We start from the raw sequence: 27,731 nt of genomic DNA, 5'->3' as shown, positions 1-27,731 counted from the left end.
CGTTGCCCCAGAAACAAGTTGGTATCCTGGGCTGCATGTGCAGTAGTAGCTCCCATCTGTGTTCCAGCACTGTGCAAATTTTCCACAAGACACTGTGGAGGGGGGTTCACACTCATTGATGTCTGGAACACAATAGGACAATGTTCACCTCGTGATGGTGTGAAGGCACATGGTAGAGGCTATGGTCTCTAGCCTGATCCTATCATGAGGACTGGACAGACTGAGCTCCCAGGAGGTACTCATCTTTCTTCAGAAAGATTGCTGACTTCTATGCTCATCTCTCCACACTAGCTGACCCAAATGGACCTGAATTTAGACACTCAGCTGCTTCAGGATGGGAAAAGCATGATGGAAGCCTGCACCCCATTTCTAGGCCTTGAGGGGTAGATGGAGGCACTTACTGAGGTGTCAGCCCCTCTCCTATGGTGCTCTTTGCACTATCATGGCCCTGTGTGTGTTATCCCAAGGTGGGTAGTGGCAATGAATTATGCCCCTAAGTGGAGGGAGTCATGGCCAGGCACTTTCCAGTGTGAAACTCATTATTTACAATTTAGGATAAATCCAGGAGATCTGGCCCCTTGCCATTGATGGCTTTGACCTACTATTACTCACTGGGCCCAAGTATACCCCCAAATCCTCATCAATGTCTCAAAGTTAAACCTTTTCAAGAGGGAGTCTTGCTGTCTCCACCCCTGGGGGAAGTCCTCACTGATCTAATGCAGTTGGGGATTTGAAATCATTAAGCAGTACAATCGTTCTCACAGCTGAGTCACTGGGTGTTTTCTGGCAACTTCGGTGTCTCTGTTCTCTGAACATAAAAGGAAAGATGCTCATGAGCCAGATTGCCTTTGAGGAGCTCAGGGAACCACAAAGTAAGGGCTGAAAACTACTGGCCAAAAAGAACAACAGTTTAATAAGCACGACAGACACAATAATGCATCAAAATGAAGAGACAGAATGTTCTACCCTGTACTTTCTGATCAGGGAATCAAAGACTTTAGGGCCTTGGACTCATGGCATTGTGGTGAGTCAGGGCAGACAACTGTTTTCCCTCAGATCCGAGTTCCTTCTGCACCTGCAGATTTAGTTTCTAAGGCCCCATATCCAGGCTGTGGTGTCAGCTCTAAGACAGGACAGGATTTGGGAGGGATGCACAATGGAAGGATTCATGTTCAGCTTCTACCTGGTCACTGGGACATCCTCCTCTATTCTTATATGGTGGTGATAGTTGGAGATCTGTCTTAAAGTTTGACTGTGTGGGGTGGAGTCAAGTGGGGGAGAGATGGAATGGAGGAGGAAAAGATATGAGGATAGGAAAGTCTTCAACCAGAAAACTGTGCTCCCAGCAAAGATCTGAGATCCAGTAATATTAGCTGGAGGATCTCCTCTCCATGTTCAACAGTCTACAAATTTCTGTGAGACACATACACATGCAAACGCACAAAGAATTCCTTAGGAATTTCTCTAGGGTCATGGAAGGGCTAAGTGTTAGTCACAAATCTGTTTTCCCTTATAAAATTTAATTTTCTTCCAATTGTTAAGTAACGCATAGATACTTAAAAAATGAAGAAAATGTAAAAGATGAAAACAAAGAAAATTGTCCTTAGGTCCACTGGACAGAGTCCTAGAAAATTTTAGTTATACATTTCATTGTCTCAAATATATTAGGAGTATTTTTACTTATTAGCAATAAGCATGCATCTAAAACTACTATGAGTAGATGAAGAGTATTTATTGTTTTAAAAAATCATATAATTTTATCTTCCTCCCACTTTTTAATTGTTTAAATTATACATAACATAAAGTTTACCTATTAACCATTTAAAATAATGTTATTTCCTTTTATGATTGTGTGGTGTTGAAAAATAAAGTATTTAGCTTTAGACCTTGAGCTTGGTTCTACCACTTTATTGTTAATTGTTTGGATAAATAAATCAAAATATTTGTGGTCAATTGCAATCATTTAAAAATGATACTACTTTGAAACCATAACATTCCTAGAAGATAACATACGGGGTAAACTTTTTGACATTGGTATTGGAAAAGATATTTTATATTTGGCTCCTGAAGCAAAGGCAACAAAAAAAGAAAGAAATAAGTAGGACTACACCAAATTAAAAATTTTCCAAATAGTGGAGTAAACCATCAACAAAATGAAAAGTCAATCTGCAACTTGAAAATCAAATATCTGACAAAGAGATAACATCCAACATACAAAAAGGACTACACAAACTCAATAGAGACAAAGTAAAAAAAAGGTCTAATTTAAAAATGGGGAGAGGATCTGAATATATATTTTCCAAAGACTTCCAAATGTCCAATAGGAACATGAAAAACTTCACAATATCACTAACAATCAGAGAAATGCAATGAAAACCACCGTGAGATAACGCTTCATGCATATTAGAATGGATATTATGGGAAAGACAAGAAATAACAAGTGTTGGCTAGGAGGGGAGAAAAGGGAACACTTGTGTACTGTTGGTGGGAACAAAAATTGGTGTATATACTATGGAAAACATTATAGAGTTTCCTGAAAAAGTTAACAATAGAACTACTATATAATTCCACTTATGGGTATTTATCTGAAGAAAATGAAAACACTTACTTGGAAAGATATCTGCACCCCCCCATGTACATTGCAGCCTTATCTACAACATTCAAGTCATAGAAAGAACATAAGTGTCCACTGAACATGAATGATAACAAAAAAGTGGTATATATGCAGTGGAATATTATTCAGACATTAAAGCAAAGGAACCTTTGCCATTTGTGACAATATAGATGGACTTTGAGGGCATTATGCTAAGTAAAATTAGTCAGATGGAAAAAGTCACATGCTACATAATATCACTTGTATGTGGAATCTAAAAATCCCTCGAACTCATGGATACAGAGAGTGGTCATTGTTGGTGGTGAGGATTGGAGGTTGGGCAAAATGATTGAAGGTGGGAAAAAACCCACAATCTTGGCTCTGCTTGCTTCCTGGGTCTGCTGTGAGGACTGAGGTGGGAACCGTGATTGTGAGTGGGCAAGCGTTCTTGGAGAACTTGAGCTACTAAAAGAACCTGAGCTTCATGGGCCTAGGAGTTTCTTTCATTTCATTGGTGCCATTATTTACCCCTTTTCTTTGTGCTATAAAAAATAGTAACTGTAGTAATGATGATAGTACCTTGCATTTGTTGATGATTTTCTCTGTATTATACTTTACTTTTTCCTCAAGAAGGTAAATATTAAATCTCAGTCCACTGGCTAACCGTTATGTCCTCTTTGAAGAAATGTCTATTTAGCTCTTCTGCCCATTTTTTCACTTCGGTTTTTGTTCTCACTGTGGTTGAGTTGTATGAATTGTTTGTAAATTTTGGAGATTAGGTCCTTGTCTGCTCCATTGTTTGAAGAAAACTTTCTCCCATTCTGTGGGTTGGGGTTATTAGATGTAAATTGTTACTTTTGGACTGGGTAAGCAATGTGGTCCTACTGCACCGCACAGGAAACTATGTCCAGTCTTTTGGGTTAGAACACGATGGAAGATAGTATGATAAAAAAAAAAAAAACTCAGTCCATGGATGTGGGATCAGTACAATGAATATCCTGACTATATAGACAAAATGAAGCAGAGACATGAAAAACAAGTTCCTAAATATCAGGGAGCCAGTGTCAGAGCTATACTTTGAACATAGGCAGCCCAGTTCTGCTGTGTAAGATCTCAACACTCCACCTACTAAAACCTGATTTCCTATTCCCCTCATACTTCCCTGAGCTGTTACCTCTCTCTTACCCTTGTTAAAATGCTTCTGTGCTGCTCTCAGGGATGAGGACTCTGGAGGCCCCACTATCTCCTCCCACAACTTTGGTATGCCACCCTCCCTCCAAACCTCTGTACCATCACAACTCTCTGAACAGCTGGTGATGATTTCTCCAGATGATGAATTGAACCCCAAAGTGCAGTGTCAGATGTTAGCATTGACACATTTGGAGTTTGGAGGGCACCACTGGGCACATTCTGTGGGGTCAGAGGCTGTGGGGAGAAACCGTAGTCAGAAGACCCAAGAAATAGAGGAGGCCAGATGCAAGCTGGAGGCCCAAAAGTAGAGGAGGGGAAAGAAGAGAGGGATGGCTACCAGCAGAAGTGGAAGAGTTCAGAAAAATCTGGACATTTGGGGAGGAAGTAACAGCTTCTCTTATCCTTAGAGGACCATCACTGAGTCTCACTTGCAGAATAAGCCTCCTCCCCTCTGTTGTTGGTGAGAGGACCCAGACCATAGCAGGCACTCTCCAGCGTATGTCACTTATGGGGTTGGGTAGGTAGACTCACCTTTAAGCTTTTCGGCTGCAGTTTTCAATGTTATAATCAGCAGTGCCTCTAGTCCTAGGCAGATAGACAGAGAGATTACAAAGAGGGGAGAGTTGAGCTCCAATTCCAACCACATATGCATTGGCCATCGCCTTCTTACTAGGTGGCTCTGGCCAGAAGAACACCACTCAGCAACATTTCTGAGACCCCTGTACTTTACTTGGAATCAAAGAATTAACCTTTCCACTCCATTTCCCCAACCCCTTAAGGAGTTATGGGAACAGCCCCCATGGATCCTTATGTGCTACAGTTATGGGACAGAATATTTCAGGAACACAGTGAGAAACTCCATCTTCTCTCACAGATTGATGTGTTTTATCTTGTCCAGAATTTTTGTTCTGTGGAAATGGCTGAAATCTGCTTTGAGATTTCCCTGCTCCTTTGTGAGCAGGTGTCTTTCTTATTCACATGGGCTTCATATGGATGAATGTGGTGGCTTAGATGCTCTGTTAACCAGATGTGGATAGAAGTGCCCTCAGTCTTCCCTGCCTACCAGCTCTGGGGTACTCAGCTTCCCTGGACAGCTCCCAGGTGGGGTAGAGACATCATGGCCACCTGCATCCAAAGCTGAGATTTGGACAAAGGCTAAAGTGGCCTTCCTGGGAAATGATTACTATGGGAATGCTTATTTCCCTGAGAAGGACCCATGGTGTCTCCCAGTGATGGCCTTTGCTCTGACTTCCCCAGGGTAGCTGCTCACTGCTCTAGTTCTTCTTGGAAATCCATTGACCCTGGAAAAACAGCAGTCTCCCATGTATTCTAACTTTGAGACTTCAGTTCCACAAAGCTGGACCAAGACCCATCTCTGATACAAGTTGCAGAAGGGCGTGCAGAAGGGGGTGCAGAAAATGAAGATGATACCAGATTAGTCAGGGCCAACTGGAAGGTGGGGATCAAGCAGGATACAGTAGGGCCTATTGCCAGTTATGTAGCTTTGGGGCAGTGAGGATGTATTTTATGTTCCCAAAGAAGGCATCCTCTGAACCAGCAGGAGGTGGTAAGAATCAATACCTGAGTGAGGCAAGCCTTGTATGAAGGCTGGGTGGCTGAAGAGGGAAGCAGGTACTGACAGATGAGGAGTGGTATGTGTTTCTGCCTTCTTGGCCCTTGGCCTCCCAGCAGGGGTGCTGACCTGTGGGCCTCTGCTAAATGGGCTCAGTGTCCACACTGCCCTCAAGTGGTATGGGTCAATATGGGGCCTGTGTTGACTTCCTTAATAAACTAAGGTTGGGCTAGGACAATGGTCCTCAGTGATGCACTCATTTTTTATTTGCTCCAGATAAGAGCTTCATTGAATGTACTTGGGTTAATCCACATCACCCTATCTATTCTGACATAACATCATCCCAGGCCCCAGTCATTTGAGTTGCCCACAGGCCTGTGAATTGAAATTATTGGGCAGGGGCAAGGTGGAACCTTGCATGGGGAAATAGACAAAGGCTTAGTGGCCAAGGAATTGGGTCAGGGTGCCAGATGTGGTTGTTGGCCAGGGGCTGGGCTGGTTGGGGAAGGTGGGCCCAGTCTCAAATCTCCCCCTTCCTGTTTCTGGACAGGATTCTTGGGTCTATCATGGCAGAGGAGTCTCGGAGGGCTCCTGACTTGGCCAAGCTTTTGTGAGCTCCAGTGGGGGAGGGTCTTATCCTGGCAGTCAGTGATGAAGAATACAGACAGTATATTGGAACTCATTGCACTGGAAGTCAACTCCTGCAGCATGTTGAATGCCAACCTCTCTGTTTGTTTTAAGAAAACAAGATGCTAGCTGGCAAGAAGGCCATCCCAAAATGGCAGAAGTGACATTCTGTGAAGGGTTCTGACCCTCAGGGTTTGGAGACAGGGGGGATATCAGGCAGATGCTCAGAACAGTTCTCTGTCGCTTGGAGAAAGTGGGCTGGGTGACCACAAACTTCATGAATGACGGGATGTAAGAAAGATGTGGATTCCTTCTTACCAGAAGTCATGCTTCTACACTCATTCACAAACATTTCACGAGAAAGAAGACTGTTTCCTTTTTTGCAAAGGGAGTAGCTCTCGTTAAAGTCCTGGCAGTCTATATGTATTTCAGAGGACACATTCCAGGATGGTCCACACTCTTTGATATCTGGAACACAACGAGACAAAAGGTCACCTCCCAAATGTGTGAGTCCCCACAGGGCAGAGATACTGACCTCCATCCTGAGTTTGACACAAAGACTGGATAGGATTCAGCTTCTGAGTGGCATTCCCGGGGCTGGTCTGGACTGGAGCCAGCTCCTTCAGAAAGCCTACTGGTTGCCCTGCTCATCTCTTCTCTGTCTGGGTCTGAAGGCACCTAGATTAAGACACTGCTGTGCCTGATGGGGCTGGAAGGAGGTCTGTATCCCCTTTGTAGGCCTTTTGGGGTAGACAGAAGCAATGGCTCCAGACCATCCTCTTGGTTGCTGTTTGTGCTATCAGGAAGCAGGGGAGACATGTCTGAGGGCTTTCCAGTATGACACCCATTATTCACACCTGAAGTAAAAACTAGGTGGTCAGGATCCTGCCTATTGCTCACTTCCACCTCCCCTTTACTCACAGTGGCCCTGGTACACCCCACAATCCTCAACAGGCACTCCACCAGCTTCCAGGGTAAGGACTTTTCATTATGCCCCAGGAGTCTCTGGAGGAGTCTTGCTGTCTCCAGCCTAGGGAAATCATATTTTATCAGAGTCTGTCATGGATGTTAAATGAGGAAGAAATAAGAAGCTGTTCACAGCTGAGTCATTGGGAATGTTATCTGACATCTTATTTTTCCCTGTTCTCTAAACATGGGAATAAAGAAGCCATGAGCTAAGTCCCATTGGAGTAGTTTGGAGAACTGTAGACCAGGGGTCAGACACTATTGCCAAAGAATGACAACTTGGTAAAAATGCAGAGGCAAAATGTTCAGCTTTTGCACATTCCAAGCAGGGGATCAAAGACTTTTAGAGCATGAAATAATGTACAAAGTCATGATGAGTCAGGGCAGGCAACTGTCTCCCCCAGAGCAGAGTGTTTTCTCTGAACTCAAGGATTTCCCCAGACCCAAATTGTGGGTGAAGTACCGGGACTTTATAGAAGGGGGAAGGATGTACACTTGAGAGATTCATGTTCAGACCCCACCTGGGCAATGGGACTTCCTTGTTTTCAGATGGTGGCAATGTCTGCAAATCTGTATTCAGGGCTGTTAGGTTGAGATGGGGTGGAGTTGGGGGTAGCTGGGAATGGAATGATGCATGTGGGAGGGGAGAGCATGAGGATGAGAAATTTCTTAACCAGACAAGTGTGCTCCCAGGGAGGAGACAGAATCCAGTTAAATTAGCAGCAGTATCTCCTCTTCATGTTCATCTAGTATATAAATCTCCATGAGACACTCACACGCAAAAGCACAAAGGAAACTTTAGGATACCTTTTGGGTCATGGAACGACTGTGCAGTTATCGCATCTTTTTTTATCTGATAAAATTTACTTTCCCTTCAATATTAAATGACACACGTATACTTAAAAAACAAAGAAAGTGTAATAAAAATGAAAACAAATAAATTCACCCATAAATCCACTACACAGCTTCCTAGAAAATGTTAGGAGTATTTTTCACTCATTTTTTAAAGCAATAGGAATATTTATGTTACCAATAATTATACATCTAATACTATTTTGAGTAGAAGAAGAGTCTTGATGTCAAAGCTATTTTCTTTTCTCTCCTTTAAAAATGGGTAAAATACCTAAAACAAAAATTTCCATCATAACAATATTTTTTTTGTCTAAAAAGAGGGCCACACCCACAGCATATGGAGGTTAGGGGTCTACTCGGAGCTGTAGCTGCTGGCCTACACCACAGCCACAGTAATGCCAAATCTGAACTGTGTCTGCAACCTATACCACAGCTCACGGCAACACCAGATGTTTAACCCACTGAGCGAGGCCAGGGATGGAACCTGCAACTGCACAGTTCCTAGTCAGATTCATTTCTGCTGTGCCACGATGGGAACTCCCATAACAATTTTTAAGTATTATAATTTTATTTTGGTGATTCTGTTTTGCTGAAGAATAAAAACTCCTTAGCTTTAGACCTGGATCTGTTTCTATCACTTTATTTGTTGTGTGACTTTGGAACAAGTCACTCAATCTCTTTGAGCTCAAATTTGATAATTAAAAAAATAAGGCTACCTTGAAACCTCATAAAACTATAAACTTTTCATAGCCTATAAAATTAAAAGAAAAAAATTAACTCTCTATCTACTCATCATGCAAACCTGATTGCCCATTTCACTTATACATTCTTATTCTAAAGTCTCTGCTTTATTGAAAAGTGCCTCCGTTCTTCTCTTAGGGTTGAAGGCTATGGATGCACCACAATCTCTCCCCAAATCTGTGTGAGCATTTCTATCACCCCAAGGCTCTGTACCATCACAACTCTCCAAGGGGCCAGTGAAGATCACCTCAGATGAAGAACCAAATCCTGGAAAGCAACGGCAGTTATCGGCATTGATACATGGAGGTTTTGGAGGGCACCACCAAGCACAGGCTGCGGGGGCAGAAGATGTGGGGTTAGAGACATAGTCAGAAGATCAAGGAATGAACAAACCTAGCTGAAAGCTGGAGGTCCAATAGTAGAGGAAGAGAGTGGATGGATAGTTGGCTGCCATTGGAAGAGGAAGAGACAAAAATCTCTGGGCATTTGGGGTGGCGGGGTGGGGGGGAGACATAGCTTCTCTTATGTTCAGAAAATGTTCTCTGAGTCTTACTTGCAGAATACGCCTCTTTTCCCCCCTTGTCGGAAAGAGGACCCAGACCCCAGCATGTACTCCAGAGCTTATGTCACTAAAGGGGCTGGATGGGCAGACTCACATCTTGTTTCCAGGGCTGCAAATCCCAATGGCAAAAACAGCAGCAAGAGTCCTGAGGCTAAAAAAACAAAGATGACAAAGAAAGTAGAGTCGTGGTCCAGCTTTAACTCCTGTCCTCATAGCCATTGTCTCCTGAGGAGATGGCTCTTGGCCCTTCATCCTTCAGCTTTCCAGCAGCAACGCCCAGGCTCCTGTACTTTACTCAGAATTGAGAACTCAACCTCTCAGCTCCATCTTTTAGGATTCCTTGAGGAGTCCATTACCAACATACACAGGCCTCATGGAACTTAGGTGCTGCAAGTAAAGGACAGAGTATACACAGACAGCTGATAGCAGAGGCACATCTTAGATACTCCAAATTCTACCAATAGAGGGGTCAAATTGTAGAGGAGAAAGTCCTTTAGATTGGTATGCTTTTGCCCATACCTAGGTTCTTTGTTCTTTGGCAATGGCAGAAATCTTCTCTGAGGATTTCTCTTCCAGGATCACTCCTCTTATTTAACACTCATATTTCAGGGCACTGGAGTGAAAGAGCCCCCAGTTTGAGACCTAGCTCACAATGATGTCAGCAGGGCATGGAGCCCTGGAATCAAGAGATAGGGATTGAGGACAGTTGGTGAGTAAGAACTTAGGCACCTGCAGGTAGAGACACTATCTGCTGGTTAAGTGGCTTCCCCAGGTACAACACCCATGGCTTCTAGTGTTCCTTCCAAATGAGTTCCTGGCCCTCCTACAGTGCAGACTTTCTCCTTAATCTCCCAGTTTGGTCCTGAGAAAATGAGTCACAGACCAAACGTGTGGTATAAAAACCACTCTGGGTGCAAAGGAATGAGATTTACCCTGCAGGCTATAAGTAGACCATCTATTAGATTCTCTCATCCCATTCATGTGAGGCAATGACCCTATGAAAGTCTTTTCAGATTGGTGAGTCTGTACAGGATTTTCCCTCAATGGGCCAGCATTAAAAAATCTTACTCCACAAATGGTCACTGCATGGGGATGACATGATACTACATATAGAAAACCCTAAGGACTCATCCGAAAACAACTTGAACTGATCAACAAATTCAGCAAAGTAGCAGGATATAAGATTAACATTCAGAAGTCAGTCACATTTCTGTATACTAACAATGAACTATTAGAAAAGGAATACAAAAATACAATACCTTTTAAAATTGACCCCCCCAGAATCAAATACCTGGGAATACACCTGACCAAGGAGGTAAAGGACTTATATGCCAGGAAGTATGAAGCATTAACCAATTAAATTAAAGAAGATGTAAAGTAATGGAAAGATATTCCATATTCCTGGGTTGGAAAAATTAATATTGTGAAAATGGCCATACTACCCAAAGCAATCTTCAGAAATGCAACCCCTATCACATTACCCACGACATTTTTCACAGAATTGGAACAAACATTGCAAACATTTCTATGGAACAACAAAAGACCCAGAATTGCAGTAGCAATTCTGAGGAAGAAAAATCAAGCAGGAAGCATAACTCTCCCAGACTTCAGGCAATATTACAAAGGCACAGTCATCAAGACAGTGTGGTACTGTACCAAAACAGACATAAAGACCAATGGAGCAGAATAAAGAACCCAGAAATAATTCCTGATACCCATGGTCAGTTAATCTTTGACAAAGGAGGCAAGAAGATAAAATGGGAAAAAGACAGTCTTTTCAGCAACTCTTACTGGTAAACCTGGACAGCTACATGCAAATCGATGAAACTAGAACACACCCTCACACCATGCACAAAAATAAACACAAATTGGTGGAAAGACTTCAATAGAAGACAAGACAGCATCAAACTCCTGGAAGAGAACATAGGTAAAACATCCTCTGACATCAGCCTTACAACTGTTTTCTCAGTTTAGTCTCCCAAAGCAACAGAAATAAAAGCAAAAATAAACCCATGGGACCTCATCAAACTGACAAGCTTTTGCACAGCAAAGGAAACCAAAGAGAAAACAAAAAGACAACTTACAGAATGGGAGAAAATAGTTTCAAATGATGCAACTGACAAGGGCTTAATCTCTAAAATATACAAGCAACTTATACAACTCAACAGCAAAAAAAGCCAACAACCCAGTGGAAAAATGGGCAAAGACACGAAGAGACATTTCTCCAAGGAAGGTATACAGATGACCAACAAGCATATGAAAAAATGCTCAATATCACTGATTATTAGAGAAATACAAATCAATACTACCATGAGATACCACCTCACACCGGTCAGAATGGCCATCATTAGTAAATACACAAATAACAAATGCTGGAGGGGGTGTGGGGAAAAGGGAAACCTCCTGCACTTTTGGTGGGAATGTAAGCTGGTACAGCCACTATGGAGAACAGCCTGGAGGTACCTTAGAAATCTTTACATAGAACTATGATATGACCCAGCAATCCCACTCTTGGGCATATATCTGGACAAAACTTTCCTTAAAAAAGACACATGCACCCCCATATTCATTGGATCACTATTTGCAATAGCCAAGACATTGAAACAACCCAAATGACCATTGATAGATGAATAGATTAGGAAGATGTGGTATACATACACAGTGGAGTATTACTCAGCCATAAAAAGATCAAAACAATGCCATTTGCAGCAACGTGGAACTAGAGACTCTCATACTGCGGGAAGTAAGTCAGAAAGAGAAAGACAAATACCATATATATCACTTATATCTGGAATCTAATATACAGCACAGAGGAACCTTTCCACAGAAAAGAATATCATCAACTTGGAGAATAGACTTGTGGTTACCAAGGGGGAGAGGGAGTGCGTGGATTATGAGCTTGGGGTTAATAGATGCAAACTATTGCATTTGTAATGGATTAGCCATGAGATCCTGCAGTGTAGTGCTGGGAACTATGTCTAATCACTTTTGATGGAGTGTGGCAATGTGAGAAAAAAGAATGTATACATGTATGTGTAACTGGGTCACCATGCTGTACAGTAGAAAAAAATGTATTGGTGAAATAACAATTAAAAAAGAAAAGAAAAGAAAAAAAAAGAAAAAAAAATCATATTCCACATATCAGATAATAAACATGGCTACTTTCATAAAAACCAGGAACCAATTTGCAACCAATGAAGACAACATAGAAGGAAACAATTAACTTACTAGCAACAGGTAATATCCTAAATATTGAAGGAAATAAAGACTAATCATAGTTATGCTAACTTTGTTGGTATTTTTTCCCACCGGTTAACAGTTATTTTCCTTCAAATCATTTCATCCCACATAGAGCCTATAGCCTAAATAACAGTGTTTCTCTTACCACATTAGAGCTTTCAAATAGTTTATCTATTCTTCTGAAAAAAAAAAAAAACATATTTTTTCAATTTGTCTTAGCCATAGTACCCATATATTTGGTCAAATACCAGTTTAGATATTGCTGTGAAGGTTTATTTTTTTAATAATATTAACACTTAAATCAGTAGACTTTGAGTAAAGCATATTACCTTCCATTATGTGGGTGATCCTTGTCCAAATGGTGGAAGGTTTTGGAGAAAAAAGACGAACCTTACCAGGGAAGCGGGACTTCTGCTTTCAAATTGCTTTTGAACATGAGATGCAACATCAGATCCTCCCTGGGTTTCCAGCTTGCTCCTTTGCATGCATGTTTTGAACTTTCCAACCTCTGTAGTCTTATGAACTAATTCCTTAAATAAAACTCTTCCTGTCTCCATAGATATACATCTCAGTGATTCTGTTTCTCTGGAAGAACTGAACTAATACTGGTAGTAAAGTGAGAAATCTTTGTAAAGTTCTCAAGTTTGCACTAAAAATAAATATCACCAGCTTTCTATTTTGAAGATGACTACAAATGTGCTAATATCCTTAAAATTTTTACACTTGTCCCATAGAGACAGTTGGGAAACAAGTAAAATATCCTGACAAAGAGACAATATGCTCAAACTGGATAGAGTGTCCTCACATAGATTTACTCGTCTATCTCATTGTTATAATCCCACCTACATGGCAGCAACCTTAAGTATCTATTTCTCATTGTGTGGAGACCAGCAAGCGCAGCCATGGAAGAAGTCTGATCTGGGTCTCTGTGTCTTGAAAAAAGTTTGTTTGTTAAGTACATCTTCTGTCCTAGAGGAGCTGATTTGTAAATTGCTGGTCTGGATTTTTTTTCTTCCTCCCTAATCTGTCTTATGATCAACTTCTCAGAAACTGCAGTACTTTTTAAAAGTATTTGCATAGTATAAATAGTATTTATACCAAAATGTCCCTTGAGGTTAGTTTTTAAATATTTTTATATAGAGCTATGTGATCCTGTGTTATTAGAAAACCTCCCCATTATGAAGAAACGCTACTGGTCTTTTCACCATATGAGGGCCTTAGGTCAGAGTGAACAGAATGATATATTTATTAATGGACACTTTAAAATTGAGGTATAATTGACATACAACATTAGTTTCAAGTGCAGAACTTAATTATTTGATATTTGTATATATTGTGGAAGGGTTGCCAAAATAAGTCTAGTTAACATCCATCACCACACATATTACAGTATTTTTTTGCTTGTGGTAAGAACTTTTAAACTTTGCTTTGTTAACGATGTTCAAAGATGCAGTAGAGTATTATTGCCATCATAGTTGCCATGCTATACATTACAGCAGCATGACCTATTTATTTTATAACTGGAAATTTATACCTTTTGACTCCCCTCACCCATTTTACACACTTTCCCTCTCTGGTCTCTGTTCTCTGTACTTATCAGCTGTTTTTTTGGTCCTATCTTTCTTCTCTCCACATTTTAACTCTAATTTTATCTTACATATGTATATTTTGTTGTTGTTGGTTTTGTGTGCGTCCACAGCATTCTGAAGTTCTTGGGCTAGGGATCAAAACTTCCTCACAGTAGTAACCAGAGCCATGGCACTGACAATGCCAGACCTTTAACCTCCTCTGCCACAAGGGAACTCCATCTTTTAAAAATATTTATTTTATATATATAGATGTTTACATATATTTCAGCAGAAAATGTGTTCTAACATAAAATTTTTCATGCTACAAACTTTGTTCTCAACTTGTCCTTTAGTCATCAATTTCTTGGGGGTTTATTTAATGGCACTGCATATAAATTTACATTTTTCTTTTCATCTGGATTATACATTAAGAAATTATTATTCTCTGTTTTTATGCACATTTAGATAGCCTCCTGTTTCCCACTGCTGCAGTAATGCTACAGTGAATATCTCAAAAACACCATAGGGAAAACATTTGTTATTTTCTTTAGAATAGTTATCATGTGGTTCTAATCTTGGGTTGTGTATATGTTTTATTTTATTTATTTTTTGTATGCACCTTTTCTTTTTTTCTCTCAATGAATTTTATTACATTTAGAGGTGTACAAGGATCATCACAACCCAGTTTTATAGCATTTCCATTCCAAACCCCAGCCTAACCCCCAACCCCATGTTTTACATTGTAAGAAATTCTGCAACGTTTCTATTTAATAGAACTGTATCAAATTACCAGGAGCTATAGGAGAGGATAAACTTACTGTATGCAAGCAACACTATTGCTACCATTTATTTTTTTATGTTTCATTTTTAATATAAAATTTTTGTTATCATTTGGCTTAAGTGACTTCTATGCCCTGGTCTATCATTTATCTCATTTAGAAGGAAATTAATAGAATAGGAAAGACACAAATATTAAGAAAGATATGAATATTAGTTACAAACTTACAAATATTAGAAAGTTGCATTCATTATACATCTGTGGATAGGGAAAATGTCAAAACCTCAAGATGATGAGTCAGTTTCTCTGAAGGGAGCACAGGTTCTTTGTTCAAAAGAATACCAGGACAGTCTATATGATTCATAAAGAACCTTTCAACTTTACTGTTCTAAGATTCTATAAGACTAGCCTTTAAACATTAGGAGACTTAGGGAATCCCAGATGTCTTAGTATCTTGAAATTATCCTTTATCAAATGTTTTCACTTTCCCCCAATGTGATGGTAGATAATTTATCTTAATGTCAGACAAATTTGTGCTTCTTTCACTACCAGTGTAGTTGAGATTTTCATATATTTTTGTTTTTTCATGGTACTCTCTGTTTTCATGCACATAAAAACATGAATTATGAATTATGTACTCATACCTTTTGCAAAGTTCCTATTTTATTCATTGTATTTACTTATTGATTTTAAATTATTAAGAATATATACACGTGTATGATGGTGTATATGCTTTATGCATGTATACCTATGTGTCAATTTTTTTTAAAAGCAATGCAAAACTTTTAATTGTATCACATGTCTTCAAACGCTGATTATGATGTCTTTTGTCACCATAATTTTTTTTTACTGTAAAACTGTTACCTGCTTTATTTCTGAAAAAAGATAAAGGAAGGAGAGAAAATATTCACTTGAGGAGTTCCTGCTGTGGTGCAATGGAATTGGTGGCATCTCTGCATTGCCAGGACTGGCCCAACACAGCTGGTTAAAGCATCTAGCATTGCCGTAGCTGTGGCAGAAGTCACAACTGTGGCCTGGGAACTCAATATGCCTACCAGTGGGGCAGGCAAAAAAAATTCACTTGAATTTGAGAGGCAGCTATGTTGGAAGCAATAGTATCAACACTTTTAAGCCTCTAAGAATATTCTGATCAGTAAGAGAGTGCTGATACTTCCTTATTTAGAGATCTGAGCAGGATTATTCATTTTCACTGGGATAAGAGAACAAAAACTCAATAGGATGGAATAGGATTTCAACACAGAAATTAGGGCCAGGTTACTCCTTTCAAATGCAGATTTTAACATATATATGTTTTGTCAGAGTTGTATTATCTCTGGATTCAAGCCTTCTCCTACCCCTAGCAGGAGCCCCAAGGACCTCAGGAACATGTGCATTATTAACCAGCCACTCCTTCCTTACTGAGATCTGATTACTGATAGACCTGCCTATCAGGAATAATAATTGGAAATTAAGTTGGCAGGGAGACAGATAATAAGGATGCACCAGTCAAAGAGTTGAACACTAGGCAATGGGTTCAGGATGACTTCCACACCCTGTTCACTGCACATTTTCTGACCTCTATGGACAGAAGTATCTTGGAACACCAGGCTCACTTGATGATGCCACATGTTTTACTCACACTGATAGTAAACAGGGTAAATATCATTCCTATTTCGATTGTAATAAAAATGAAGTTGAGAGTGGTGTCACCATAAATGTTTATTTCTATTTCCATCCAGTTTTTAAGTTATTTACTGTATGGATTTTGCTTTAGTCTTGCAGAGGACACTGTCTTTAATTTCTAATATTTAAAAAATTTTGGTAGATTTTTAATATTCCTGGAATTTATTCAGTCAATTTTTCCTGAATGAATAACCTATTATCCTGATGTGATTTACTGGAGAGACTGCTGTGATTTCCCTGATTTCATGTGCCATCTTTTATATACCAATTTGAAATGCCATATCTATTGAACATTAAATTACTGTACATGACATACTCTTTATTGTTTTATTAATCTATTCCCATTCCCAGATAATACCATGTTTATAAAATGCTATAACTTTATTTTTATAGATGTGATGATACAAGTCTCTGTATTTTATGTCAAAATACAAATCTGATTGAATAAGGAGAGACTTTAATCAGTAAGTCTGTTGCAATAGGGAGAAGGCTCTGATCTCAGAAATCTGTGAGAGTCTCAAAATCATACAGAAAAAGGTTTGTCTTTTGTAGGGTAAAGGAGGAAGTAGGCAGAAATAAGCTTAATTTTTGAAAGGGGAAGCTGGACAAATAAGGGGAAATGATCAATGATTTGTGATAGGAAATTGATCTCACTGTGGTCAGCTATTTCTTGCGAGAAACGGAAAGTGAGGGCATCGTCTACATTATTTTTGTGCTTGCTCAAGCTTGTGGCTAAGCTCATATCAGGGGTCTGTAGAAAAAGAGGTCTGATTAAAGTTTGGTCAAGAAAGAGCTTTGGTGAACATATGGTAACTTATTCTTTACAACAGTGCTGTTTCTTCTTTCACGTTATTTATCTTATACATAAACTTTCTAGGTAGTGTACTAAATTACTGAAAAATGTCTTAGGACCTTGTTTGTGATTGCACTAATTGTGTAGATTAATTTGGTGGTGACAGCTTTCTTGTTAAGATTTTTCCACCCCATCAATAGGTTTTGATTTTTTTTCAGTTAAACTTAATGATACCTTTTTGAGAATATCATGCATTTCTTGGAGGATTATTCCTAGGTATTGCTGAAGTATTATTTGTAAATTTATTTTTTTAAATTTTTTTATTATCCCACTGTACAGCAAGAGGGTCAGGTTATCCTTACATGTATACATTACAATTACAGTTTTTCCCCCACCCTATGTTCTGTGGCAACATGAGTATCTAGACATAGTTCTCAATGCTATTCAGCGGGATCTCCTTGTAAATCTATTCGAAGTTGTGTCTGATAAGCCCAAGCTCCCGATCCCTCCCACTCCCTCCCCCTCCCATCAGGCAGCCACAAGTCTCTTCTCCAAGTCCATGATTTTCTTTTCTGAGGAGATGTTCATTTGTGCTGGATATTGGATTCCAGTTATAAGTGATATCATATGGTATTTGTCTTTGTCTTCTGACCCATTTCACGCAGTATGAGACTCTCTAGTTCCATCCATGTTGCTGCAAATGGCATTATGTCATTCTTTTTTATGGCTGAGTAGTTTCCATTGTGTATATATACACCACATCTTCCGAATCCAATTGTCTGTTGATGGACATTTGGGTTGTTTCCATGTCCTGGCTATTGTGAATAGGGCTGCAATGAATATGCGGGTGCATGTGTCTCTTTTAAGTAGAGTTTTGTCCGGATAGATGGCCCTTCCATATGGCAGGGTCATATGGAAGTTCTATGTATAGATTTCTAAGGTATCTCCAAACTGTTCTCCATAGTGGCTGTACCAGTTTACATTCCCACCAACAGTGCAGGAGCCTTCCCTTTTCTCCACAGCCCCTCCAGCACTTGTGATTTGTGGATTTATGAATGATGGCCATTCTGACTGGTGTGAGGTGGTATCTCATGGTAGTTCTGATTTGCATTTCTCTTATGATCAGCGATGTTAAGCATTTTTTCATGTGTTTGCTGGCCATCTGGTTATCTTCTTCGGAGAAATGTCTATTCAGGTCTTTTGCCCATTTTTCCATTGATTCATTGCCTTTTTTGCTGTTGGGTTGTATACGTTGCTGATATATTCTAGAGATTAAACCCTTGTCTGTTGCATCATTTGAAACTATTTTCTCCCATTCTGTAAGTTGTCTTTTTGTTTTCTTTTGGGTTTCCTTTGCTGTGCAAAAGCTTTTCAGTTTGATGAGGTCCCATGGGTTTATTTTTTCTTTTATTTCTATTGCTTTGGGAGACTGACCTGAGAAATTATTCATGATATTGATGTCAGAGAGTGTTTTGCCTATGTTGTCTTCCAGGACTTTGATGGTATCCTGTCGTATATTGAAGTCTTTCAGCCATTTGGAGTTTATTTTTGTGCATGGTGTGAGGGTGTGTTCTAGTTTCATTGCTTTGCATGCAGCTGTCCAGGTTTCCCAGCAATGCTTGCTGAATAGACTTTCTTTTTCCCATTTGATGTTCTTGCCTCCCTTGTCCAAGATTAATTGACCCTAGGTGTCAGGGTTTATTTCCGGATTCTCTATTCTGTTCCATTGGTCTCTCTGTCTGTTTTGGTACCAGTACCACACTGTTTTGATGACTGTGGCTTTGTAGTATTTCTTGAAGTCTGGGAGAGTTATGCCTCCTGCTTGGTTTTTGTTTCTCAGGATTGTTTTGGCGATTCTGGGTCTTTTGTGGTTCCATAGAAATGTTTGGATTGTTTGTTCTAGTTCTGTGAACAATGTCATGGGTAATTTGATAGGGATGGCATTGAATCTGTACATTGCTTTGGGTAGTTTGGCCATTTTTACAATATTGATTTTCCCAATCCAGGAACATGGAATATCTTTCCATTTCTTTACATCTTCTTTGATTTCTTTGATGAAAGTTTTATAGTTCTCGGCATATAGGTCCTTTACCTCCTTAGTCAGGTGTATTCCGAGGTATTTGATTTTGTGAGGTAGAATTTTAAAAGGTATCGTATTTTTGTATTCCTTTTCTAATGTGTCATTGCTGGTATACAGAAATGTGACTGACTTCTGAACGTTAATCTTCTATCCTGATACTTTGCTGAATTTATTAATCAGTTCAAGGAGTTTTGGGGTTGAGTCCTTAGGGTTTTCTAGGTATAGTATCATGTCATCTGCATACAGTGACAGTTTAATCTCTTCTCTTCCTATATGGATGCTTTTATTTCTTTTGTTTGTCTGATTGCTGTGGCTAGGACTTCCAAAACTATGTTGAAGAGCAGTGGTGAGAGTGGGCATCCATGTCTTGTTCCAGATTTGAGTGAGAAGGCTTTCGGTTTTTCCCCATTGAGGATTATATTTGCTATGGGTTTATCATAAATGCTTTTGATTATATTCAGGAATGTTCCCTCTATATTCTCTTTAGTGAGGGTCTTGATCATGAATGGATGTTGGACCTCATCAAATGCTTTTTCTGCATCTATTGAGATGATCATAAGATTTTTGACTTTTCTTTTGTTAATGTGGTGTATGATGTTGATTGATTTGCATAGGTTGAACCATACTTGTGAACCTGGGATGAACCCAACCTGGTCATGGTGTATAATTTTTTTGATATGTTGTTGGATTCGGTTGGCTAAGATTTTGTTGAGAATTTTTGCATCGATATTCGTCAATGATATTGGCCGATAGTTTTCTTTTTTGGTGGTATCTCTGTCTGGTTTTGGAATGAGGGTGATAGTGGCATCATAGAATGTCTTTGGGAGTATTCCTTCTTCTTCAACCTTTTGAAAGAGTTTAAGGAGGATGGGCACCAATTCCTCTTTATATGTTTGATAGAATTCGCCTGTGAAGCCATCTGGTCCTGGACTTTTATTTGTAGGGAGTGATTTTATGACCTCTTCAATTTCATTTCTAGTGATGGGTCTGTTCATTTGATCTGTTTCTACTTGATTCAGTTTTGGCAGGCTGTAAGATTCTAGAAAATTGTCCATTTCTTCCAGATTGTCAAACTTGTTGCCATATAGTTGTTCATAGTATTCTCTTATGGTTTTTTGTATTTCTGCTGTATCCGTTGTGATTTCTCCTTTTTCATTTATAATTTTGGTGATTTGAGTTCTTTCCTCTTTTTAGTGAGTCTGGCCAGGGGTTTATCAATTTTGTTTACCTTTTCAAAGAACCAGCTCTTGGTTTGATTAATTTCCTCTATTGTTTTTTGAGTCTCTATTTTATTGATTTCTTCTTTGATCTTTATAATTTCCTTCCTTCTGCTGACTTTAGGACTTTATGTTCTTTTTCTAATTCGTTTAGGTGGAGGGTTCAGTTGTCAATTTGGGATCTTTCTTCTCTTTTGAAAAAGGCCTGTATTGCTATAAATTTCCCTCTGAGCACTGCTTTAGCAGCATTCCATAGATTTTTAGAGGTTGTGTCTTCATTATCATTTGTTTCAAGGTAGTTTTTAATTTCTTTCTTGATTTCCTCATTGACCCATTGGTTTTTTTAGTAGCATGTTGTTTAGTCTCCATGTAGTAGGTATTTTCTCTTTCCTTTTCCCATGATTGATTTCTAATTTCATGGCATTGTGGTCAGAAAGATACTTGAGATAATTTCTATGCTCCTAAATTTATTGAGATTCGCTTTGTGTCCCAATATGTGGTCAATTCTTGAGAATGTTCCGTGAGCATTTGAGAAGAATGTGTATTCTGATTTTTCTGGATGTAGTGTCCCAAAGATATCAATTAAGTCTATCTTTTCTATTGTTTCCTTTAGGATCTCTGTTGCTTTATTGGTTTTCTGTCTAGAGGATCTGTCCATTGATGTGAGGGGGTATTAAGGTCTCCTACTATGATTGTATTCTCATCAATATCTCCCTTTATATCTGTTACTATTTGTTGTATGTATCTGGGTGTTCCTATATTTGGGGCATATATGTTGATGATAGTAACATCCTCTCCTTGGATGCATGCTTTAGTCATTAAGTAGTGTCCTTCTTTGTCTTTCTTTATGTCTTTTGTTTTATAGTCTATTTTGTCTGATATGAGTGTTGCGACTCCTGCTTTTCTGTCATGTCTATTGGAGGGAAATATTTTTCCCCACCCTTTCACTCTCAATCTATATGTATCTTTTGTTCTAAGGTGAGTTTCTTGTAGGCAGCCTATTGAAGGTTTTTGCCTTTTTATCCACTCAGCCACTCTGTGTCTTTTGATTGGGGCATTCAGTCCATTGACATTTAAGGTGATAATTGATAGATGATTATTTATTGCCATTTGAACCTCCTGTTCCAGTTGATTCTATGGTTCTCCATACTTCTTTCTTTCTTTCTTTTTTTTTTTTTGGTTGGAAGGTCTCCTGTTGTTATCTGCTTGAGTGTATTATTTTTTCATTTTTTGCAAATGCAATATTTGGTTTTGGCTTGTGGTTGCCCTGCTTTTTAAATATGCTAAGCCCTTCCCATAATTGTGTGTTTTAGCCTGATGGTCCTGTAAGTTCAAACACTTCATTACTATATTAAAATTAAGAAGAGAAATATACAAACAAACAAAAAGGTTTATTTATTTCCTTACATCCCTTGCCAACATTTTATGGTTTTGATGACTCTTTTTTATTCTTTTCTTTTTAATTTTATTTTGTTTGAAGCATGTTCATGATTAAATCTGTATCCTGGCTTACTTGAGTGACTGCTCTCTGATTGCGGTTTCCTCAGTCCTAGTTCTTCATTTTCTTTGTTTTTTTCTTTTCTTTTTTCTACCCTGTCTTTCCTTTCTTTTTGGTTTAGAGAAGCCCTTTCAATATTTCCTTTAACCTGGGTTTTGTGTTGCTGTATTCTTTAAGTTTTTGTTTGTTGGAAAAAATTTTTATTTCCCCTTCTACTTTAAATGATATTCTTGCTGGATAGAGTATTCTAGGTTGCATTTTTTTTCCTTTGAGCACTTTAAATATCTCTTGCCATTCCCTCCTGGCCTGTAGTGTTTCTGTAGAGCAATCAGCTGATATTCTTATGGGGGTTCCCTTGTAGGTAACATTCTGTTTTTCTCTTGCTGCCTTTAGGATCCTCTCTTTATCACTAACTTTTGCCATTTTATTATGATGTGTCTTGGTGTGGGTCTATTTGGGTTCAATTTGTTTGGGGCCCTCTGTGCTTCTTGTATCTTGAATCCAGTATCCTTTCGATTTGGGAAGTTTCCAGTGATAATTTCTTCAAATATATTTTCCACTACCTTATCTTTTTCTACTCCTTCTGGAATTCCTATTAAGCATAGATTGGCCCACTTTATATTATCCCATAGGTCTCTTATATTGCTTTCCAGTTTTTTGATTCGGTTTTCTGTCTGTTGACCGGATTGAGTGATTTCCATTATTCTATCTTCCATATCACTGATTTGTTCTTCTGCATTATTCATACTGGTTTTTACTGCCCCTAGTTCAGTTTGCATCTCTGCAAATGAATGTTCTAGCTTTTCTTGGCTCCTCCTTATATTTTCTAGTTCCTTTCTGAGGGTATCTGCATTACTGTTCATATCTTCTCTGAATTCCTTCAGTATTTTCACTATTTATCTTTTGAACTGCAGGTCTGTCTGACTGCAGAGATCTGTTTCACTGTTGACTGTTTCAGGTGAGTTCTCCTGTTGGTTTGACTGGGGGTGGTTTCTCAGCTTCTTCATCTTGCTTGTTGTTTTCTTTCTCCTGAGGGAGTTGTACTCTCCATTATCAGGCAGTGTTTGCCTTGTCACTGGCATGGAATATTTCCTGAGGGCTGGCGTTGTTGGTCCATCTTTTTTGAGGCAGTGTGGCTTTTCTGGAGTGTTGATGGGGCTAACAGGGTCTCTTTGAAGCAAAGGAGGCCTTCCTGAGGGCAGACAGGACTGGGAGGTCCACACCACGATGGTAGCAGATTTCACTTGGCCATGCAGAGCTTGCTCTGGTGTTTTTAGGCTGTGGGGTTCTTGCAGGGGGTTGGTGGTGTTGGGCAGCTGTTCCTCAGGGGTGCAGCACCTCCTGGGGGCTGGAGCAGATATCTAGGTCACTGAGAACCTAAGAGGCTCTTCCCTAGGGCAGCTCAACTCAGAAGGACAGCCTGAGAATGTAGGCGGTTGTTTTCACAGTCTGGCAGAGCTCGTTGCAGATTTTCTGGGCTGCAGGGGCTCCTCCAGGGGGCTGGTGGTGCTGAGCAGATATTCCATGGGAGTGGGGCACCCCCTGAGGGCTTGGGTGGCTAGCAGGGATGCTGAAAACCCAAGAGGCTCCTCCCCAGGGCAGCCCAACTCAGAAAAACCATCTGAAATGTTTTCCTGACTCGACCAGGCTTGTTGCAGCTTTTCTGGGCTGCAGGGGGTCCTGCCTGGATCTGGCAGTCCTATGCAGCTGGTCCACTAGGTCTCAGCACCCCCTGGGGTCTTGGGCGGGTAACAGGGCCGCTGAAAACCCAAGAGGCCCCTCCCCAGGGCAGCCCGACTCAGAAAAACCATCCGAGAATTAGGCAGATCTATTCATGGCCTGGCTAGGCTTGTTCTAGCTTTTCTGGACTGCAGGCCTTTTCTTGGGGGCTGGTGGTATTTGGTGCTGCTCTGCGGAAGTTTAGCCCCTCCAAAAGGCAAGCAGGCCTGTGCAGGAACAGCCCCTGTGGTGGTAGGCTTCAGGCAATTGTTGAGGCCAGCCCTCCTGGATGGCAGGCAGCACCAGGTCTGGCGAGAGCATAGGGGGTGGTGGGGGGGGGAGGGAATGCACTGGGAAGCACAGCTTCCTGCTAGCTAGCAGGCCTGTAAGCTTGCTGTGGCATGGGGAGTATTCTATGGGGACCCACCCCTTCTTCTCTCCCCTCCCCAGCAGGGGCGCAGACTAGGCTCTTCTCCCAGGTTCCCTCTGATGTGGCTTTCCTCTTCCCCGCCCCTAGAGTATTGCTCCCTTCCCCTGAAGCAGCTTTGTTTTCTAGTCTCCCAGGCAGTCTCTGCCCCTTCCCATTTGACAGATCGGTTTCTAGACCTCCCAAGCAGTCTCCACTCCGCCCCCCCCCAGCCCATTCTCGGGTACTAACCTCTGGAGCCAAGGACTTGGTGCCCAGCCCCCACCCAGGCATCTCAATTTTTGGTAACTGTGCCCATAGTTCAGATGGTCCATTCGGTTCTTGATGAGCTTTTCAGTACTCCAACTTACTGCTACTCTCTTCTCTGCATCTGGAGTTTCCTCCAGTTCGTTTGACCTTTCCCCCGAGTAGGTGACTTTCCAGGGTGCGGAATCCCTTTCTCCTCCTCAGTTCCCTTTCAGGAGCACCCATCCCGCTTGGATTCACCTTCTCTCACTCTCTTCTTTTCTCCCGTTCTGCCCAGTAATGTCACGAACTTCTTGCTGTTATTGGAGTTTAGGTTCCTCTGCCAGCGATTGGTTGCTGTTCTGTACAAGTCATTTATTCTGTAGATGTGCTTTTTTTGTTGTGTTTGTGGGAGAGGGCGAGCATGTCCCCCTACTCCTCCGCCATCTTGTCAGCCCTCTTTATCTATTTTTAAATTTCAAACAACTTTCCTATATAATATTCTTTTGAGAACATCACACATCTCTTGGAAGATTGTTCCTATGTACTGCTGAAATTTTATTTTTAAATTTCAAACAACTTTCCTATGGTGTTTTAAAAAATAGTTTTCCTTTGATAGAAACCAAAAGCCGAAAGGCTGAAAAAGGAGGAACATGTACAAAGACATTTTATGATGCCATCATCACCCTAATACCAAAACCAGACAAAGATTTGACCAAAAAAAATTATAGGCCAATATCTTTCATGAATATAGACACAAAAATTCTCAATGTAATTTTATCCAACTAAATCCAACAACATATTAAAAAGATCATCCTTCACAACCAAGTGGGATTCATTCAAGTTTCACAAAGATGGTTCAACATACAAAAATAAATTGATGTCATAAACCACATTAACAAAAGAAAGTAAAAAAAAGATCATCTCAATAGATGCAGAAGAAGAATCTGAAGGTGTTCAACATCCATTAATGATAAAAACTCTTACTGAAGTGGGTATAGAGGGAACATACATTTACTTAATAAAAGCCATTTATGAAAAACCCACAGCAAATATGATACTCAATGGAGAAAAACTGAAAGCCTTCCTGCTAAAATCTGGAACAAGACAAGGATGCAACTCTTACCATTTTTATTCAACATAGTATTGGAAGTCCTAGTCACAGCAATCAGACAAACAAAAGAAATAACAGGCATCCAAGTAGGAAGAGAAGTAAAACTGTCACTGTATGCAGATGACATGACACTATACACAGAAAATCCTAAGGACTCCACACAAAAAACTATTTGAACTGATCAACGAATTCAGAGAAGTAGCAGAATACACGATTAACATTCAGAAATCACCATCATTTCTGTATACTAAAAATAAAATATTAGAAAAGGAATACAAAAATACACTACCATTTAAAAATCACCCCCAAAAATTAAATATCTAGGAATAAACCTGACAGGAGGGAAAATACTTATACACTAAGAACTATAAAACATTAATGAAGGAAATTAAAGAGGATTCAAAGTAATGGAAAGCTATTCCATGAACTTTGGTTGGAAGATTAACATTGTAAAAACGGCATGGTATATAAATCAATCTATAGATTCAAAGCAATCCCTTTAAAATTACCCATGACATTTTTCACAGCACTAGAACAAACCATCCAAAAATTTATATGGAACCACAAAAGACCCAGAATTGCAAAAGCAATCCTGAGGAACAAAAACCAAGAAGGTGGCATAACTCTCCCAGACTGAAGGCAATATTGCAAAACTGCAGTAATCAATACACTGTGGTACTGGTACCTAAACAGACATACAGACCAGTGGAACAGAATAAAGAACCCAGAAATAACTCAGACACCTAGGATCAATTAATCTTCAACAAAGGAGGCAAAAACATAAAATGGGAAAAAGGTCTTTTCAGCAAGAGGTGCTGTGAAGACTGACAGCCACATGTAAATCAATGAAGCTGGAACACACCCTCACACCATGCACAAAAATAAATAAAGACTTAAACATAAGAGGAGATACCATCAAATTCCTAGAAGAGAACATAGGCAAAACATTCTCTGACATCAACCATACAAACTTTTTCTTAGGTCAGTCTGCCAAGGCAACAGAGATAAAAGCAAAAATAAACCAATATGACCTAATCAACAGACAAGCTTTGCATAGCAAAGAGAACCATAAGAAAATACAACCGATGGAATAAGAGAAAATAGTTTCAAACGATGCAACTGACAAGAGCTTAATCTCTAAAATATTCAAACAACTTACACAACTCAACAGCAAAAAAAAACCCAACAAGCCGATTGAAAAATGGGCAGAACATCTGAATAGACATTTCACCAAAGATATACAGATGACCAACTAGCACATTAAAAAATGCTCAGCATCACTAGTTATTAGAGAAATGCAAATCAAAAATACTATAAGGTACCACCTCATGCCAGTCAGAATGGCCATCGATAACAAAACAACAAATAGCAAGGGCTGGAGAGGGTGTGGAGAGAAGGGAACCCTCCTACACTGTTGGTGAGAATGTAAATTGGTATAACCACTGTGGAGGTACCTCAGAAAACCAGATATAGAACAATCATATGCTCCAGCAATCACACACTCTTGGGTATATGTCTGGACAAAAATTTCCTTGAAAAAGATACATGCACCCATATATACATTGCACCATTATTCACAATAGCCAAGACATGGAAACAACCTAAATGTCCGACAGATGCATGGATTAAGAAGAAATGGTATATATATATATACAATGGAATACTACTAGCCCATAAAAAAGAACCAACTAATGCCATTTGCAGCAACATGGATGGAACTAGAGACTCATACTGCGTGAAGTAAGAAAGAGAAAAACAAGTACCATATGATATCACTTATACCTGGAATCTAATATACGGCACAAGGGAAACTTTTCACAGAAAAGAAACGCTTGGACTTGGAGAACAGACTTGTTGTTGCCAAGGGTGGGGAGGGAGTGGGGTGGACTGGGAATTTGGGGTTAATAAATGCAAATTATTTCGTTTGGTATGGATAAACAATGAGATCCTGCTGTTTAGCACTGGGAACTATATCTAGTCACTTATTATGGAACATGATAGAGGATAACATGAGAAAAAAATGTGTGTGTATTATATATAATATATTATGTATATATACACATGGATATATCTTGTTTGGGTCACTTAGCTGTACAGTGGAAATTAACAGAACATTGTAAACCAACTATAATGGAAAAAAATAAAAATCACTTTAAAATTTTTTTTAAAATGGATATGTGTGTGTGTGTGTATGAGACTGGGTCAATTTGCTGTACAGCAGAACCTGAAGGAATATTTTACATCAACTTGATTAAAAAAAATTTTAAATCAATTAATTGCCCTA

At 39.7% G+C, this 27,731-nt stretch overlaps 1 protein-coding gene across 1 annotated transcript; it reads right to left on the bottom strand.

Moving 5' to 3' along the window:
- On the bottom strand, window positions 3,932-13,417 carry LOC100737270 (adhesion G protein-coupled receptor E2-like). The gene is made up of 6 exons (XM_005661224.3): window positions 13,192-13,417; window positions 9,200-9,256; window positions 8,757-8,876; window positions 6,303-6,452; window positions 4,316-4,369; window positions 3,932-4,018 (listed from the first exon to the last, which is right to left on the bottom strand). The coding sequence occupies exons 1-6, from the start codon at window positions 13,304-13,306 to the stop codon at window positions 3,951-3,953; spliced, it is 564 nt and encodes a 187-aa protein (XP_005661281.2). The 5' UTR covers window positions 13,307-13,417; the 3' UTR covers window positions 3,932-3,950.

Source organism: Sus scrofa, chromosome 2 (assembly GCF_000003025.6).
Source record: "Sus scrofa isolate TJ Tabasco breed Duroc chromosome 2, Sscrofa11.1, whole genome shotgun sequence".
Taxonomy (NCBI): domain Eukaryota; kingdom Metazoa; phylum Chordata; class Mammalia; order Artiodactyla; family Suidae; genus Sus; species Sus scrofa.
The sequence above is the reverse complement of the archived record's forward strand: the minus strand, read 5'-3'. Positions and strand labels throughout refer to the sequence as shown.

What these genes read in the sequence shown, in the direction of transcription:
- LOC100737270 (XM_005661224.3), bottom strand. Translation starts at nt 13,306, where the DNA reads ATGTACTTAACAAACAAACTTTTTTCAAGACACAGAGACCCAGATCAG. An exon ending in CCCCTTGGAGAGTTGTGATG is followed by an intron (nt 6,453 to 8,756) that starts GTACAGAGCCTT and finishes GTTGTGTTCCAG; the next exon opens with ATATCAAAGAGTGTGGACCA. An exon ending in TGCAGCCGAAAAGCTTAAAG is followed by an intron (nt 4,019 to 4,315) that starts GTGAGTCTACCT and finishes TTCTCCCCACAG; the next exon opens with CCTCTGACCCCACAGAATGT.